The 19,793-nt window shown below is 36.9% G+C and overlaps 1 protein-coding gene across 1 annotated transcript in view; it reads right to left on the bottom strand.

Annotated features, from left to right (window-relative positions):
- The window catches only part of LOC131187540 (cytochrome c oxidase assembly protein COX16 homolog, mitochondrial), a 32,560-nt gene extending 13,313 nt beyond the window's left edge, over window positions 1-19,247 (bottom strand). The window contains exons 1-2 of the mRNA XM_058161927.1: window positions 19,093-19,247; window positions 1,742-1,819 (exon numbers count right to left, since the gene is read on the bottom strand). Of these exons, the coding sequence (XP_058017910.1) occupies window positions 1,742-1,819; window positions 19,093-19,152 (138 nt within the window). The 5' untranslated portion in view covers window positions 19,153-19,247. The remainder of the gene's footprint in view (window positions 1-1,741; window positions 1,820-19,092) is intronic.
- Between the last annotated feature and the right edge of the window lie 546 nt (window positions 19,248-19,793).

The raw sequence follows: 19,793 nt of genomic DNA on the forward strand, positions 1-19,793 counted from the left end.
CCTAATCAAGCTATCCTAGATCCTAGATCTACAAGAACAGCCTCCAGGCTTTTGCTCTTCCATGAGAAGTAACGCTGCAACTTCTATTGCTATTTTTGCTTGCCCTGCATTCATACACTTGGCTTGACGTTCAGACCAATTCATGCAATTTCCTGCTGCCAAAAACTTGGTCTGTCATGAATGCCCTTATTTTATCATGGTATCTTCCGATCCCAAATGGTCCAATAGAAAAGGCCCCTTTCAGGTCCCTTTTTCTGAAACAATATCACCTTGAGGGACCCAAGAGGTATCTGCTTTCTCAATAACAGCCCCTTCCTTTTGGAATGATCTTCCCGCAACCTCTTCACACAAGGTTGACTCCAACCCTGCAAATGTTTGGAAAGGCAATTAAGACTTGGCCATTTCCCTTGGTCAGGATATAGTTGCCAATTGGTGAACTGGTGAATTGGTCACGTGAAGTGTTAATACCACTTTATAATGCCTTGGTAAGGCCACACTTGGAATATTGCATTCAGTTTTGGTCGCCACGATGTAAAAAGGATGTTGAGACTCTAGAAAGAGTGCAGAGAAGAGCAACAAAGATGATTAGGGGACTGGAGGCTAAAACATATGAAGAACGGTTGCAGGAACTCAGTATGTCTAGTTTAATGAAAAGAAGGACTAGGGGAGACATAATAGCAGTGTTCCAATATCTCAGGGGTTGCCACAAAAAAGAGGGAGTCAAACTATTCTCCAAAGCACCTGAGGGTAGAACAAGAAGCAATGGGTGGAAACTAATCAAGGAGAGAAGCAACCTAGAACTAAGGAGAAATTTCCTGACAGTTAGAACAATTAATCAGTGGAACAACTTGCCTGCAGAAGTTGTAAATGCTCCAACACTGGAAATTTTTAAGAAAATGTTGGATAGCCATTTGTCTGAAATGGTGTAGGGTTTCCTGCCTGGGCAGGGGATTGGACTAGAAGACCTCCAAGGTCCCTTCCAACTCTGATATTATTATTATTATTATTATTATTATTATTATTATTATTATTATTATTATTATTATTATTATTATTATTATTATTATTATTATTATTATTACTTTAACGTATTTTAGTCCTCATCAACAATTAATTGCTTCAGCTTCCTGCATTGGTGTGTGTTACTTTTCTTTTGTATTTTTGGTTAATGATTTTGCACACTGCCCTAGATCACATTAACCAATAAAGAAATAAAGCAACAGACAAACAGTTTTATCACCACTTCTACCTTTCCCCTGCTAGTAAAATGCTGACAATTTATTTCAAGGCAAGTCCTACTGTTCTATTAATTGCTCTCAGGAAGTTTATAACATGGAACTAAAGTCTTTCAGATTTTATTCTCATAGATTTATGTTTTGGGCTGGCTGGCACGGGGCTTGAATTTCCTTGAGTGTAATGGCAGAAAAACTGTATATAAATATAAAAAATAAAATAGATGTAGACTCTCATAACCTCTCTTCGGGGCAAAAATAGGGATGCAAATTGAATGATTGAATGAAATGAATGAATGAATGAATGAATGAATGAATGAATAGGTTTTGTTGTCAATTTACTGTTCTCTTGGGCTTTGAAAATAGGCAAGAAAAATACAATAGAAAGGACTTTGGGATGAAAATTTCAAAATTTCAGCTCTCTGTGGAAAGTAAATACTATCCTTCCTTTTAAAAGTTGATTAATATTCTTGAATCTTGTATCCTACAAGGAGACGAATTCTGCTTACCTTGCCACGAATCTTTTGAATATCATATCGAACCTGTGCAAATTCACGGAGCCCAAATGACCCACCAACTATTAACACCTAAAATATTAAAATAAGGGGAAAATAATCAGGATAGGAAAGGAGAGAACAGTCCGAGTGTAAGATTATGAGAAACTGTCAGCCCAACATGCTTATTTTTTTCTTGCTAAACTATGGTAAAAGGACTTCAATAACAATACATGTGGATATTGTTTCTATTAGTATCCTCAACGCGAGGACTCCAGCTTTCTAGAGTCCCTATCTTTCTGTATCTCATTTCTCTGGAACTTTAAATTCAGCAGTGTCTCGCTTGTAATAGCTGAAGCAACAGCGATCACTAGATGAATTCAGACACGAAGGTAAAAAAGATCCAGTTATGTTCCTGGAACTTTTCAACAAACTAGGATCCTACATATATGGTGGCCCTTAGAGTTCAAAAAAGACGTGCTGTTGTGCAGTTCATCTGTGGACACAGAGGTGATTCTACAGTCCCATAGTGGACGCGTACGGTCTAGCACAGTTGAATCGCACATGAGAAACCTGTGTGTGATGGAGTTTTAAGTGAAATGGCCATGGTACAACTCTTCAGAAGAAGAGACCTTACTCCAATGGCATGGGGAACCGTTACAGCCGGAAACCTCTCTTGCTGCAATAAATGACCAGGATGTTTATATGTGGTGGTCCTAAATTTTTGCTGCACCTACATTCTCATCCATTCAGGTTTAAATTATAGGTTTAAATCACTAAGATTTAGGAACAGGAATAATAAAACAGGAGAAATTGGCATGAAGAAAATAAAATGACCTTTTAGAATGAGATGCCATTAAAAATGCCTTCAAGTTTTAAAATATAATTATGCTCTGCTATGCCGATTCTGACGCTTCTGTAATACTATTAAATCTTTAAACAAATTAAACATCAATTTTTAAAACTTTAAATCAAAAACCAAAGCAGAATTTATCTTTAAATCCAAGCTGAATTTTGGCTGTTTATACAACCTATTTCTTTCATTGTTGGAATCACTGTAAGAACTACGTACTACACATATTTTTTACCAAATGTTTTCCAAGTTTAAATTAACAAAATAAGTGTTAATATTCTACATGCCACACAAAATTAAAAATGCCTTCAAGTTTTAAAATGTAATTATGCTCTGCTATGCAGATTCCTATGCTTTCCTAATACTAATTAAATCTTTAAACAAATTAGACGTCAATTTTAAATTTTAAATCAAAAACCAAAGCAGAACTTATCTTCAAATCCAAACTGAATTTTGGCTGCTTACACAACCTATTTCTTTCATTGTTGGAATCATTGTAAGAAGTACTTACTACACATATTTTTTAACAAATGTTTTCCAAGTTTAAATTAACACATTGTTAATATTCTACATGCCACACAAAATAACCAAATTTACATACAGAATTGTATTATATTTACTCTGCCTGTTGTAAAGTTATGAGAAAATAGTTACATCTTTCCATATTACAAAATGCAATACTAATAATCCCTACTAAAGTACTTACACACATAGATTTGTCTATTAAGCCTTCAAGAACAAGACACAACACAACAAGACAGAAGAAAAAATATAAACAGATGACTGTTACACCTTACATATGCATAGAATGTGTGGTACAAGAGATGTAGCAAATTTGACATCTGGGTAGAATAATAGTGACTTAACCCTCTTCTAGTTAAAGATGCTGAGTGATTACCAGCAGCTGGGCTTCGTGCCAGAGCAGAAGGAGCTTTTCTGGACAAGGAGGAAGCCATGAGATTACCGATTCGCTTTTTGGAGGGGCAGTCCTTGAGAGAACTCTGGCAAGTTCCAGAGGGATCTTGTCAAATGGAGCGCCAGGAGCCACAAAAAATAACAGCATGCTCAAAGCCTCAGGTGAACAGCATTGGGTTGAACAGCATTGGGTTTGCTGAACCTACTTTCTTTAGCACATTTTGGTTAAATAAATAGGTTAAAGCAATTTTACAACTATTTTGGTGGTGGTAGTTAAATGACCGCCTAGTTTGAAAAGAGACCACCATTGCCATTAAGTGAATGCTGCAGTTGTTAAATAAATCAGTGGTTCACTATGGAGCTAGTTTTCTTGAAAACTGGAAGTAGCTGCAGTTTTCAGGCAAAAATATTCGTAACTATTGTCATATAACTGCAGGATGCTGCAAACGACCATAAATGCAGTCCAGTTGCTCAGCATTGAAAGTGTGGTCATGTGACTACATGGTGGGGAGGATGGGCAACCATTAGAACTTTGAATCAAGGTCGTAAGTATCCTTTAGGTAGGTCTAAGGAAACTTCAAACAGTTACTAAGCAAACGGTAGCAAGTCAAGCAAGTACTAATTTTGGATAGGATATACAGATGGATACTTACGAGAGAATGGACAGTAGGCACACCACAGAAATTAACAAAAATATATAAAGGTATATTTTTGAAACCATTGTTGAAAATGTGAAAAACATGAGGGGACATTTTATCATGCATGGTGGAATTGTGCGAAAGTGAAGAAATTGGGATACAAATTCATATAACCATGCAAAAGGTTTTAAGATAAATATTGTGAAGAAACCAGAACTTTTTTTTATTGGAACTTACGGACAATGATTTAGAAACCACTCATGGAAGATTGATTTTGTATATGGGAACTGCAGAAAGACCATTGTATGCTCAATGATGGAAGAATAATCAAATTCCCACAGTGGGGGAATGGATTGTGAAAATGTCAGAATTTGCTGAAATGGCAAAGCTGACCAATTTGATGTAAATGTTTCATGAACATTATAGTAAATGTTTCATGAACATTAGTAAATGTTTCATGAAGTAACATTAATGTTTTCTTAGCAGATTCTTAAAAACCTATTTCAATTTTCTTTCTGAAAAAAAAAGCATGTTATGCTACAAAAAGATTCTGGCAAACTGTTAAAGTTGGATATCACTCATCAATACACCAATTTGATACATTCAGTCATACCTCTGATTATCCAATAACTTGCTACTCAGTACAACTCCAAAAGCTTTAACCAAAAACTGTCTACCATTGACTTCACCCCATTCCTAAGAGGACTATAAGGGACGTGCATAATTGCACAAAAGTGCCTACCGTTCCTGTCCTATTGTTTCCTTTCAATGTATGTACTTGTATATAATGTTGTGACAAAATTAAAAAAAAAGTTGAATTATTTGTTAATAAAATAGGCAGCAATTTCTCTATCACTGCAACTTACTCTACTAGACTCTCGTCTCTTACCAGAAGGACTTAACACATGCAGTATAGCAATAGCAATAGCACTTAAACTTATATACCAGTTCATTGTGTTTTACGGCCTTCTCTAAGCTGTTTATAGAGTCAGCATATTGCCACCAACAATCTGCGTCCTCATTTTATTGACCTTGGAAGGATGGAAGGCTGAATCAAACTTGAGCCAATCAAGATCGAACTCTTGGCAGTGGGCAGAGTCAATCTACAATACTGCAGTCTGACCTCTGTGCCACCACTGGTCTGCATCATTGACTCTGAAAGCCAAATCACAAAACTGCACTCTTTTTACCTAAATCCCTAAATTAATGTTCACTGCTGGTAGTATAGATCGTCTACTAGAGAAAAGGAGAAAGGCAACATTTTATGAAATGTTTTACTTAAGGAATAAATATTTTATTTTTAAATCTCTTGTGTAAGACTTCTATTTCTCAAGCCCATAAACCATGCGCTGACTAGAGTTAGTACTTGAAACCTAAAACCAGCAAAAATCCAAAATTCAAATGTACGTCATCTTTCTCTCTTTTTCTCTCTCTCAAAGGTCATCCAACTCAACAACAACAACAACAACAACAACAAAAATCTGCTTGACCTGAATTTTGTCTGAATTTCAGGCAACAACACTGCCTTTTCTTGGGTAGGTTTAGAAAATGTTCGCTGCTTTCCCTCAAAAATGGTAATCACTCATACAATATAGCAGGTTTTCTTATGTACAAGTGTATTTTTATGATTGACAAAAAACATTGCAATTTAATGGACTTTTGGCTGTAACAGCCATTCTTTACCCATTAGTCTGTTAAATCAAAAATTTTCTTTATTCATTACAAACCTGCAGAACTGAAAAAGTCAAGTGAAATACTATATTCTTTTTCTCTTTACTCAATAAGAATTGGAAAGACATGGGATATTTCAATTTTGAAAAAAAATTACAATATGTGTAGTCTGCAGTTACTATAAGGTTCCAATCTGACATCTGGAAACTGTAGCCCTTCATTTTTTTACTAGGCAAGTACAAGAGGCAATTTTGGCATAAAAATATTATTCAGCTTCTTTCTTAGAGGACGATATATTACAATGTCTCTTGAATTTGTTATGTTTCAGACTAAGAGACAATTTTATTTATCCTGCACTGGGGAACTAAAATATTTTTGCCCCAAATAAGCTATTCTGCACTTTAGCAACCTGTGATGACATTTTAAAAATGTAACAGTCTTCATATTTTGTCACTTTTTCTGCTGAATGAAAATGGTTAACTGGAAGTAGATTTAGTTATTCAACCAATGAAAAATGAATTAAAATGACTGCATACCCACAAAGAAATATATCATTATCAGCTTCCTTATTTAACTGATTTTACATATGCTGCCTTGCATACCAATGATAATGAAATAGGCTTGCACAATCTGGGTCTGATATAATCCATACTGAACACTGTAATTCATTGCTGACCCTCAATTTTGATTCTCAGTTCAACACATGGGGCTTTAGCATGGATTAATAAAAGAGATTTGGTTGATAGTAATGGATTTTCTTGAAAATTTGTATAAGGATTATTTATCTGGAAATATAGGGATAGCTACATATATTGCAAATGTTCTCCTTGGAATTTTTTTTTTGTCTGAAAATTAGATGCATAACACTCAATTTAAGTGTTATACGCATAACACCTGCCATTTTCTGTTGATCTGACGTGGAGTCAGAATAAGCAGATAAGAATTCATAGCATTGCAAACATCAACCATACAGTACTGTTTGGGGGTGTGGTTAATTATGGTACCAGTTCAGAAATTGCCGCTGCAAATAATTACGAGCTATTACCATGTCTAAGAAGGACAAATAATGGCTTATATACAGTAGTGGCCAAAATTGTGGAAATCTTTTGGGAAAAGCATATTTTCTAAAACTAGCTAATAACACAACTTTTTTTTGGACCATAAAATTATATATCAATGGAAAGATAATTTAATCAAGAATGTAATGCAATAACTTTTATGAAGGATTTGCTCTTAGAATAGCAGTTACAGTATAAAGAAGAAAAGTGAAACATGTAGAAAAAATGAGATATACAAAAATTATCACCATAGAAAAAATGAGATATACAATAATTATCACCATGAAAATTAATACTTAAGTTGGGAAACCTTAACATGAATTATGGCCTTACAACGTCTACCCATGGAGTGAACCAAGTCTTTTAGTTCTGCAGCTGTTATAATGTGAAACCAAGATTGAAGGATGGCTTCTATTAACTGGGTTTTATTGCTGGGTCACTTCTGACTAGCAAGTTTCTTTAGTCGGCTCCATAGATTTTCAATTGGGTTAAGGTCTGGGCTATTCCCAGGCCATTCCAGCAGTGGAATATGATTATCCTGAAACATCAAAAAAAGTGGTGTTATTAGCCACCAAACCTCAAATATACACTTTTCCCAAAAGGTTTCCACAATTTTGGCCACTACTGTAAAAATAACTGGCATTATGAGCACCATGAAGCCATCATTGACTTGTATTAAACATATAAGGCAGAAGTTACTTTTTTAACTTTTTAAAGTCAACTTCATGTTATTCAATATTCCATGTCATATTACAAAGTCTGCAGTTTTCAGACCATGTTTTCTCTTGATAAACTACTAAGGTAAGCAGCAAGGTAGTAAATCATTGATGTTAAATAGGTAAAGGCATGTGACTAGGCATGTTCTTTTTTTAAAAAAAGAAAAAATACTCATTTTCCTAGAAATGATTTATTTTCCAAGTATTTCTTGATTGTAAACAAAATGGCTCATCCAGTGTAGTTTATATTGCTAAAAGCAACATAAATTACACTTAATGTTCCTCATAGACACACAAAGAGCTGTACTTCTGTGAAGAAATTGAAGTTTGATCAATTCAAGTTGAATTGCCAGCTCAATTTAATAAGAGTGGCTTCTATACAAGTGTCGACACCCAGGTCTAAGAACCATCCTTATCAGCTCAAAATAGTGTAGCCACTTTGTCAGAACTATCTTTTCAAGTGCTACACAGCATTGTTTCAATCAAAGTTTTGATTGAAGTGAAATACTTCATTGAAAATTTGTACATAACTCTTGACTTTTGCACATGTTTGGGGTACAGTTTACGGTAAAACCTTATTGATTCTAGAACAACACTATTCTGCCCATAACCCGGTCATTCTATGACATCTTTTATGTGAGGAGACAAATGCAACTTTAACACTCTCACCCATCTTGGAGAAACATAACAGAGGCGGTATGTTTGCACAAAGCACCCTACTGAGCAAAAGACAACGTGAACAGAAACAAATAACAGCTCTGGGCAAGGAAATGTATAAAAGCATAACCATCTTGTTAGGTCAGGCCAAAGGACCATCCAGTCCACTGTGTAATGATGTCAATCAGAATGTTTTTGGGACACTTACAAGCCTAGAATGGAGAAAAATAACTCCGTCCCTTTGTTGCCTCCTAGTAACTTATTTTTAAGATTTTCATTTATGATTCAAAAGGGTGTAAATAGATACCAATATTAATAGTTACTCAAAACCTCCATTAATCTGCCCAGTCCCATGCAAATTGGCTAACATTAGCACAACTGCTGGCAGCAAAATTCCACAATTTAACTATGTTCTGTATGTTAAAAAATCTTTCTGTAAGCCCTGAGTCTCCCTATATTTCAATGGATGGCCTCAGGTTTTAACATGGTGAGGAGAATACATTTCTTTTCACCTGATCTATGCTATTCATGATTATTTTACATTTCTCTATCATGTCTCCATTTACATTCCTTTGATCCAAGCTATCGAATTGTCATTACTGTAGTCCTTCCTTATGGCAGAACGGCTTCAATTTTCACATACACTTTTGTACCTCTTCTAGCTCAATAATGTTCTTCTCAAATGTCTATGGAGATACTCAGTCATCCAGGCCATGGTTGTTGTGGCCCACCAGCTGCCAGTGGAGCTGGTGGCAGACTCAGATGATGAGAAGGTTGGGGAGGAATTTGGGGCAGTGCTGGATTCTGGGGAAAGTTCTGATGGATGCTGCATCAGATGCAGAGATAGAGCCAGGGCCGTCCGACATTTCCCAGCCACCAGAGATGCAGCTGCCTTTGGAGGCTGATATGAGTGAGGAGGAAGAACAGCTGGGGCCTGTTCCAGATGCATGTATGCACAGAGCAGTTAGAAGAGGTGAGCAACGGAGGACAAGGAGTCGACTCGGGAAGCAAAGCACACATGGACGCTGAATGGCCCCACCCTGGCTGGAGAATAAATAGAAGGTAAGCGAAGTGGTTGTCGTAGGAGACAACAGTTCATATTTCTGAAGATTTTGCTCATTGTGTTTTGTGCCACAAAGACTGCTTGCCAGAACTTAATTTGCAGCCTTTCGGCTGGGAGCTCACGGCCTTGCAGTTATCGCAAGGAACTGATAAGGTCTGTACTGCAGCTAACTACTTGAAGGATTATTGCCTGGACTTTTCGGTGGGTGAATGCAGTTAATTCGCAAGAGGTAAATAAAGAGGGATTTTTTTTTGTGACAAGAAGTCTGTTTCTTGCTTCTGCTAAGGCTGGGTCAGAACAATGGTTGTCCCAAAGGTGCTTTTTCAAGAAGCAACTGGACTTTCCAGAAAGTCCAGTTGCCTCTTGAAAAAGCACCTTTGGGATGTCCTTCTTAAACCATGTTTGTAAATATTGTATATAGTACTCCAAATATGGTATCACATTTATGTAATGGCATTATTATATTGGCAGTTCTATTTCCAATTCCCTTTCTCTTGATTCCAAACATGGAATTATAAACTTTTTCACAGCAATTGTACACTGAGTTATTTTCAGCCAAATTCCCTTTTCTTTCCATTACTAGTTCAGATTCCATTCTTACACAGGTGAAGTTTGGATCATGGTGGATAAAAATCAATGCTTTTTTAAAAAAATAAAAAAAATGGCTTTTTAAATTTAAATTGGAATTTTAAAATTTAAATTGGATTTTTTTGATTTTTATCAAATTTATTTTAATAAAATGCTTTTGGAGTAAAAATCTATCTAAAGATAGTTTTCTATTTAAGATACATTAATAATTTAGTTTATTTAGCATGAAATGGAGCTTAGTTATGTAGCATGAGGCTGTATATTCTGCAATATTGGGACTGTTGGTGAGTCAACAGCAGATCAGAGGAGGAGCTGCTGCAGGACAGAGATGACAGCCGCTCTTTAAAAATTATGATTTAAATCGGGTTGATTTAAATCAAGCCTTTTTACTAGTGATTTAAATCAAATCCACCATGGTTTGGATTGTCATTTCCCTTTGCCAATGTGCATCAAGTAACTTGGACTTTGTTTAATACTTTGAAGTCCATTCAGTCACTTTGGAGAGATTCTTTTTGAACTCTTTCACAATCTCTTTTTGATTTTACCACTTCAGATTGCCACGGTGATCAGAAATGGCCACTTTACCACTCATTCGTATAGGCACTGCTCGGCAGTGAGATGTACAGCATATATATTTAATCAACAAATAAATTTATCCATGAAGAACCCTACTATACATAACTCACCAGGGTGTGAATTGCTCATTTATTCCTACTTTTTGTGTTCTGATTATTAACCAGTCCCTAAGATTGCTTGTATTTTTATGTAATGACAGCTGAGTTTTCTGATATTGTCCTTTGTCAAAGACTTTCCAATCTATTTTATTCTATAGCTATTGGGTCATGGTTTTTTGCTTGCTTATAGACACTATCTGTTCCAACATTTTGTTGAAGGTATAGCAGCAGTATGATGTCCTACTAGTTTATATGCTATTGTTTTTATACATATTAGGCTTGTTCCAAAGGTATCTCAGAGTCTCAATCAAAATCTCTAGTCTTATCCATACATTAATGCTATTTAGCACTACCTGTTTAACTGCCCTTGCTTATGGAGCAGTTTTAAGAAAGACATCTTGATTGCTCCAGATTCATCAACAATCCAACAAATTTGGCTTCCAGTACTGCCTGACTAGTTTTTCTACCTCACTGTTTAACACATGAATAAACAACACTTACCATTCCCTTGCATGGATGTTTAACTCATAAGTTTGCTTCGCTGACATTTATAAAGGAGTGTCAACAGTTTGTCACTATGGTTGTGATGCTTCAACAGCTGGGAATTTCTTGTGGCTGGAGAGTACATGCAATCTCAACCTCTTTCAGTACAACATTTTCAGCATTGAAATATACATACAAGATAAAACACACAAGGAGGTTCATGGTGGGAGGGGGAGGTTCCTTAAGCAAGATTAAAACATGTAGTTCAAAATTGATGAGGGAATACAGAAGGCATTTTGCAATTTTAATTTTAACAAGGCAAGCTGTATTCCATAGTGCAAGTATGAGTAAATGGTTCTTTGAACCACACTGTAGTCATTTTGAATTACAGGCTTGGCCAGTTCAGAATGAACACCGTTGGAACTGTCTGACAAGAAACTCTGTTGTGGAGAGTCAAAAACGTGTGTGTGTGTTTGTCGAAGCACCTCGTCTGTGGGAGGGAGCATACTGCTTTGCTTTCACCTTTCAGCCCCAATCCAGGAGATAGATAGATAGATAGATAGATAGATAGATAGATAGATAGATAGATAGGTAGGTAGGTAGGTAGGTAGGTAGGTAGGTAGGTAGGTAGGTAGGTAGGTAGGTAGACAGACAGACAGACAGACAGACAGACAGGCAGACAGACAGACAGACAGACAGACAGACAGACAGACAGTCACACACACACACAAATTGTTGAGTTTGGCATCATTTGATAGATTTTATGTATCATATCTCCTCCCTGAACTCAAGGGATCATATGTACCATTCTACCTATTTTTTCCAATCCTGTGAAGTAGATTGGGCTGAGAGGAGGTGATTGGTCCAAGGTTATTCAATGGGTTTTCATGGCTGAGGATAAACATGAACTTGGAACTCACCAGTCCTAGTCCAACACCTATTCAGCACACTACACTGGCTCAATTTTTTTAAAATTTGTGTCCATATTTCAATAAAATATGTATTTCACTTCTTTTTCATAATTAAATAAAATATGGCAAATGACAAAGAACCAGTAAAGGTTCCAACTAAGCTATGCCAGCAAATCTAAAGAACGAAACAGATTGGAGGAGGTAAATCTACATGCCAATGCCAAGAAAGGAGACTCATCAGAGTCTGAAAATTATCATGCAATATTCTTAATTTCAGGTGAAAGCAAAATACTGATTAGGATTATTGAACACAGATAACAGCACAATGCCAGATGTTAAAGATTGTTTTAGAAATAGCAGAGGAACACAACACAATACTACTGATCTGTACTAAATAATTGAGAAAGCCAAAGGATACCAAAAAGAAGTCAGTGTGTTTAGATTAGACTGATTATAGAAGTATAAAACTATAGATTTTAGACTGATTATAGAAGGCCTTGGTTGCATTAATTATACCAAGCTGTGGAATGTGCTGGACATAAGGAAATTCCAAAACATGACAAAAGAGACTGGTTTGGGGTTGGTAATGGAGTGAGACTGCATATTTCCCTTATTTATTCAATTTGTATATGGAATATATATTGAGGAAGATGGATTGGGAAAAGATGACCATATGTATACCACTGAAAGATGTGAAAGACCAGTCTGGGGACAAATTTTCCTGGAGAAAATCTATCTAAGGAACACCAACTTGATTGCACTGGACAAGAAGCAATAGATATAAAGTATTCTAAGGAGGGAAGCAACCAAGAACTATGGAGAATTTTCCTGACACTTAGAACAATCAATCTGTGGAACAGCTTGCCTTCAGAAGTTGTTGGTGCTCCAGCACTGGAGATTTTTAAGAAGAGATTGGACAACCACGTGTCTGAAACGTGTAGGGTTTCCTACCTGAGTAGGGGGTTGGAAAGGGACCTCCAAGGTCCCTTTCAAAACTGTTATTCTCTTAAAACATTTTAGAATAACAGATATCAGCCAGGAACAAAAGAATAATACAACATTGTATTACTCCAAATATCTGCTCCAAACTCGACTGCAGAAAATATGACTTCAGCAACAGAGTGGTCAACACCTGGAATGCTCTACCAGACTCTATGTTACAGCCTCAAACCCTCACAGCGTCAACCTCAAACTGTCTACCATGGATCTCACCCTATTCCTAAGAAGTCCATAAAGGGGGCGTGCATAAGCGCACCAGCATGCCTACTCTTCCTGTCTTACTGTCCCCATTTATCTGTACTTACTTCCTTTGTTTATATTTATGTTTATACCTATACCTGCTATCTTGTGCATTAGCTCAGAAGTGAATGCTGCAACTCTTTGCATTAGGCATTCACTTAGTTACTGAAACGAACTACAGCAAGGCTAGTTAATTACAACCCCCACGAACATAAAATAGGAGGTGATGAGAATCACAAAGCAAAACACTGGTTAATGGTGAAAGTATTTGACTATGAGCAGTGAAGTCATGACAGAATATGCTGAATTCACCCCTTTCATTGCACAATGCAAAGTTTGTGTTAAGTAGCTCTTTAATTGGTCTCTATTTTTTCTTCCTTTTGCATAAGCACTTCCTTAAGGTAATCCTATTTCAATTTGGGATAGGATCCTATGATCAAAATATAAACTGAATCAGCAACTTGGTCATTAAATGAAGTGGTTGCTAAGTGAAACTGTGTCTGGGCTTATGATCTGATTTGTGGAAGAGAAACTGCCTGAGTCATGGAGAGGAATCAAACAGGGAATTAGTCTGGAATTCATCTGTGGGCATGAGAGGGCAAAGTGTGCCCCCCCTACTGAATGCTGTTGAACCTTATCTAGTCTTACCCGCCTGCAATAAACAGCTAATTGAACTTTTCAAGTTTGGATCGGCTTATATGGGCCTGGCATTATCTATAGTTTTTCTTTGATTGTAAACCTACAAAGGTCACAAATGTAAAAACTAATTAGAAACTTACTTTTTAATCATTGCTGTAAATGTGAATGGCCACTTTATGTGACAGTTGCTAAATGAGGACTACCTGTAATTGCAGGGCAATGCTGCTCTGGAAGGGACAGAAAACAGCAAGTTTTCAAGCTTTATCTACCTGGGTGTCTGCACAACATCTTTTTCTTATAATCAGTAGTTGAAACAATAAACTTGGATTGACACAAAATCCAGGCCCAGGAATAGACATGGGGAACAATTTACTATTCAGGTCAGATTCTTTTTTTCTAATCTGTTTCTTAAACCAGCTCTTTTAAACACCATTAAAATCCAATTATATAATTTGATCTTGATTAACAATTTATTACAGCAGTGTCAGAAAACTTGCCATCCCTATGCAGTAAGCAAAAATCACATAGGGTGAGTCACCAGGTGCTGCAACCCTGATCAGAAATAAGATATTTCTTTTACTGCATTTTACAAACTGGAGCACCACCTACTGTATTTGAGAGCCAAGTGCACTATAAGCTGTAGGAAGGAAAGGTATAGTTCATTTTCTCTTTGAAATCAAGTGTGGGGCTCATTATAAAAAAGGAAATGGCAAGGAAATATGAAAACCCAAAAAGTAGAGCAAGCTCTTAAAGGAGGACCAAGATATGTCCACCTAACGATCAGTCAAAAGTGATTTCATGTAAACTAACTAAAGATTTTAAATGAAGGCAGGATGTAACTAACAAAAATATATGCAATAAATCTTGTTCTTTTGAATTTCCTCAGAGAGTAGCAACTGGCTGTGAGGAAGAAAATAAAGGAATGTACCCCCAAGTTGTAGGGTGAATTCCGCCAGAACTCAGAAGCAATCTAATACTCCCAGACTTCTAGATCCAGTGAGTACATACAATTACAATTTGGTTTTATTTTGTATGCAGTAATTTTACCCAGTTTCCTTCCTTCATCCTCCCTCCCCACAAGTCTCATCATCCTTTTGGATGGGTCTACCCATTGTTCCTTTTTCTCCCTTAAAATCTAATCATATTCTTCAAACTAAATCCCATTAATTTTTATAATTGTTGCGTGTTCTTCATAAATTCTAAATATTATTTTAAACAGATATCTTTGTGCCAATTTGTTTTTTTTAAAATAGAACAGTTACAATCTAGTAAAGTGCCCTAGAGTTTGCTAGAGTGACTCAAAGACACGATGTTTAAGGTGTGTTTGTTTTTCTCAATTAGAAATTTTCTTTTTTGGTTTTAGCCTTTCTCTTCTAATGGAGGGAAGGAAAAGAAGGTAGTAGCAACATATATCAACTCCTAACAAAAACTGATGCATAATTACAGGTAGTTCTAGATCAGGGGTCTCCAACCTTGGTCTCTTTAAGACTTGTGGACTTTAACTCCCAGAGTCCCTCAGCCAGCAAAGCTGGCTGAGAAACTCTGGGAGTTGAAGTCCACAAGTCTTAAAGGGACCAAGGTTGGAGACCCCTGTTCTAGATGGATGGACCAGACCTAGAAAGTTTTATAATAAAAAGAGAGAGTATTCTTAAAATAATTCTCAAAACAACAGGTAGTTTCATGATGGCGGCAAAATGTGTGTGGTAATTTTACATGCAAGGGGTGAAGTTTGCATTGTGACATTGAAGTACACATTTATTTCCTTACAGACATCAGTAGATAGCTCTCTAGTGAACTGGATGAGAAACTGGCATTCAAAGGGAAGTGTATCAGAAGTATGTGAGAAACATTCTTGTTGCTGGCAATCCTTATGATTTATATTGATATATTGACCATCAATTGTGTTGTAAATGTTGTACCTTGATGAACGTATCTTTTCTTTTATGTACACTGAGAGCATATGCACCAAGACAAATTCCTTGTGTGTCCAATCACACTTGGCCAATAAAATTCTATTCTATTCTAACCCTGAAGAAGTTAATTTTGTTTGAAATTGTAAAGGGGAATAGGTACTATACTAGTGGCAGCCATCACACAGAACAAGTTATTGTGCATGGTAGGTTTCAGGCTTTGACTGGACAATTAAAACTTCAGAATGTGGAGGCAAAGATTTTCCCTGTGACATTCTATAGAAGTGAAAGTTGGACTTTAAAGAAGGGTTGGTTTTTTTTCATTCTATATGTTTCTGTACTTATTCTATCTTTATTATTTTTATAAATAACTCAAAGAGGCCAACATATCTCATACTTTTTCCTATTTACCTCATAACAACCTGTGAAATATGTTGGGTTGGGAGAGAATAACAGCCCAAAAAAACAAACTGACTGACAAATGAACCTTTGAAGAAAAAAAAAACCCAGCCAGAGTTCTCACTTGAGACACAAATAACTTGGCCAAAGTTATCGTATTTTGAGCACATTATGTGAAGACTTAGCTGTCTCAGGGAAAGGTGGAAGGATGACCAACAAAGACTCAATTGTAATAGTAATGCATGGACTGTCAGATCATCTGAAAGATCAGCTTAGGGACAGCTCATCCTGGAGAAAAGCTAAAATATATGGTCACTACAAAGAATCAACACTTACTTCATGGCACATAAAAGGTTAATGTATACAAGTCATTCTACAACAGGGGTCTGGCTGAGGAACTCTGGGAGTTGAAGTCCACAAGTCTTAAGGGGACCAAGGTTGGAGACCCCTGTTGTTGTCTTCAACCAAGTGTCCTCCAATATTTATTATCCTCATCCAGATAGCCAAGTGAATAATGGAACATGTAGTCCAATCTCTCTATTCATCTCTACCTTGATGAACGTATCTTTTCTTTTATGTACACTGAGAGCATATGCACCAAGACAAATTCCTTGTGTGTCCAATCACACTTGGCCAATAAAATTCTATTCTATTCTAACCCTGAAGAAGTTAATTTTGTTTGAAATTGTAAAGGGGAATAGGTACTATACTAGTGGCAGCCATCACACAGAACAAGTTATTGTGCATGGTAGGTTTCAGGCTTTGACTGGACAATTAAAACTTCAGAATGTGGAGGCAAAGATTTTCCCTGTGACATTCTATAGAAGTGAAAGTTGGACTTTAAAGAAGGGTTGGTTTTTTTTCATTCTATATGTTTCTGTACTTATTCTATCTTTATTATTTTTATAAATAACTCAAAGAGGCCAACATATCTCATACTTTTTCCTATTTACCTCATAACAACCTGTGAAATATGTTGGGTTGGGAGAGAATAACAGCCCAAAAAAACAAACTGACTGACAAATGAACCTTTGAAGAAGAAAAAAACCCAGCCAGAGTTCTCACTTGAGACACAAATAACTTGGCCAAAGTTATCGATTTTGAGCACATTATGTGAAGACTTAGCTGTCTCGGGGAAAGGTGGAAGGATGACCAACAAAGACTCAATTGTAATAGTAATGCATGGACTGTCAGATCATCTGAAAGATCAGCTTAGGGACAGCTCATCCTGGAGAAAAGCTAAAATATATGGTCACTACAAAGAATCAACACTTACTTCATGGCACATAAAAGGTTAATGTATACAAGTCATTCTACAACAGGGGTCTGGCTGAGGAACTCTGGGAGTTGAAGTCCACAAGTCTTAAGGGGACCAAGGTTGGAGACCCCTGTTGTTGTCTTCAACCAAGTGTCCTCCAATATTTATTATCCTCATCCAGATAGCCAAGTGAATAATGGAACATGTAGTCCAATCTCTCTATTCATCTCTACCTTGATGAACGTATCTTTCTTTTATGTACACTGAGAGCATATGCACCAAGACAAATTCCTTGTGTGTCCAATCACACTTGGCCAATAAAATTCTATTCTATTCTAACCCTGAAGAAGTTAATTTTGTTTGAAATTGTAAAGGGGAATAGGTACTATACTAGTGGCAGCCATCACACAGAACAAGTTATTGTGCATGGTAGGTTTCAGGCTTTGACTGGACAATTAAAACTTCAGAATGTGGAGGCAAAGATTTTCCCTGTGACATTCTATAGAAGTGAAAGTTGGACTTTAAAGAAGGGTTGGTTTTTTTTCATTCTATATGTTTCTGTACTTATTCTATCTTTATTATTTTTATAAATAACTCAAAGAGGCCAACATATCTCATACTTTTTCCTATTTACCTCATAACAACCTGTGAAATATGTTGGGTTGGGAGAGAATAACAGCCCAAAAAAACAAACTGACTGACAAATGAACCTTTGAAGAAAAAAAAAACCCAGCCAGAGTTCTCACTTGAGACACAAATAACTTGGCCAAAGTTATCGTATTTTGAGCACATTATGTGAAGACTTAGCTGTCTCGGGGAAAGGTGGAAGGATGACCAACAAAGACTCAATTGTAATAGTAATGCATGGACTGTCAGATCATCTGAAAGATCAGCTTAGGGACAGCTCATCCTGGAGAAAAGCTAAAATATATGGTCACTACAAAGAATCAACACTTACTTCATGGCACATAAAAGGTTAATGTATACAAGTCATTCTACAACAGGGGTCTGGCTGAGGAACTCTGGGAGTTGAAGTCCACAAGTCTTAAGGGGACCAAGGTTGGAGACCCCTGTTGTTGTCTTCAACCAAGTGTCCTCCAATATTTATTATCCTCATCCAGATAGCCAAGTGAATAATGGAACATGTAGTCCAATCTCTCTATTCATCTCTACCTTGATGAACGAATCTTTTCTTTTATGTACACTGAGAGCATATGCACCAAGACAAATTCCTTGTGTGTCCAATCACACTTGGCCAATAAAAATTCTATTCTATTCTATTCTATTCTCTCTAGAGAGCTGTGGATTAAGAAATGCTGAATGACTAATGGTATAAGCCATCCATACGTATAGAAAGGAAAGGACACAATACAAATAACTACACTCTGCTCGGAATGAGGAATATTACGAAAGTTTCCCCTTCAAAATGGCAAACGCACGCCCCCTTTTTTCAGACTGACAAGAGTGGCATCCAACGACGAGCGTGCCTCGAGGAAAAAGGTGAGCCTACAATGGGATTTTAGCCAATAGGATTTCTCACTTGTTCGTCCCTTGCGCCGCGACTCCCGAGAATACCGTCTCCTCTATGGTATGCTAACATGCAAAGTGCAACCACTTTCTAGCCCCCCCCCCCGCTTCCAAGCACCCCTCCTCCCCGAAATTAGCTGCCCTTCATCCTACCACCGACCGCTTACCATCATCGGGAGCCCATATTGCAGCGATTTGTTCTTCCGCAGCCTTTGCATCCAGGCCATTTTAGCCTCGGAGGGAGATCATCTCTTTACCGGTACCGCGATCCAGCAGATATCATTCCCCTGGATTCGGAGGTCTGAAGCAACAAGGTTCCGCTTCTCGAAAGGGAGCACAGGCGGAAGGTTCAATGCAGGGTGAGCCTGCAGTAGAGGAGGAAGTTGCCGAAAAGAAATCTCGTAAAGGCTCCCTGGCTAGTCTAAACATTTTATTTTATTTTATTTATTTTATTTTATTTTGTCACAACAGTAAACACAACATCAACATAAATCAGCAAAATATCATATAAGCATATATATGAGCAAGAGTATGTAATAATTGTATTAATTTGATATAATGAAGGAAACATTAGGACAGGAACGGTAGGCACTTTTGTGCACTTATGCACGTCACTTATAGGAATGGGGTGAGGTCAATGGTAGACAGTTTTTGGTTAAAGCTTTTGGGAGTTTGAGAAGAGGCCACAGAGTCAGGCAGTGTGTTCCAAGCGTTAACAACTCTGTTACAAAAATCATATTTTCTGCAATCTAGATTGAAGCGGTTAAATTAAGTTTGAATCTATTGTTTGCTCTTGTATTATTGCAATTGAAGCTGAAGTAGTCTTTAACAGGAAGGACATTTCAATAGATGATCCTATGTGTTAAAC

The sequence above is a fragment of the Ahaetulla prasina genome, chromosome 1, assembly GCF_028640845.1.
Source record: "Ahaetulla prasina isolate Xishuangbanna chromosome 1, ASM2864084v1, whole genome shotgun sequence".
Taxonomy (NCBI): Eukaryota; Metazoa; Chordata; class Lepidosauria; order Squamata; family Colubridae; genus Ahaetulla; species Ahaetulla prasina.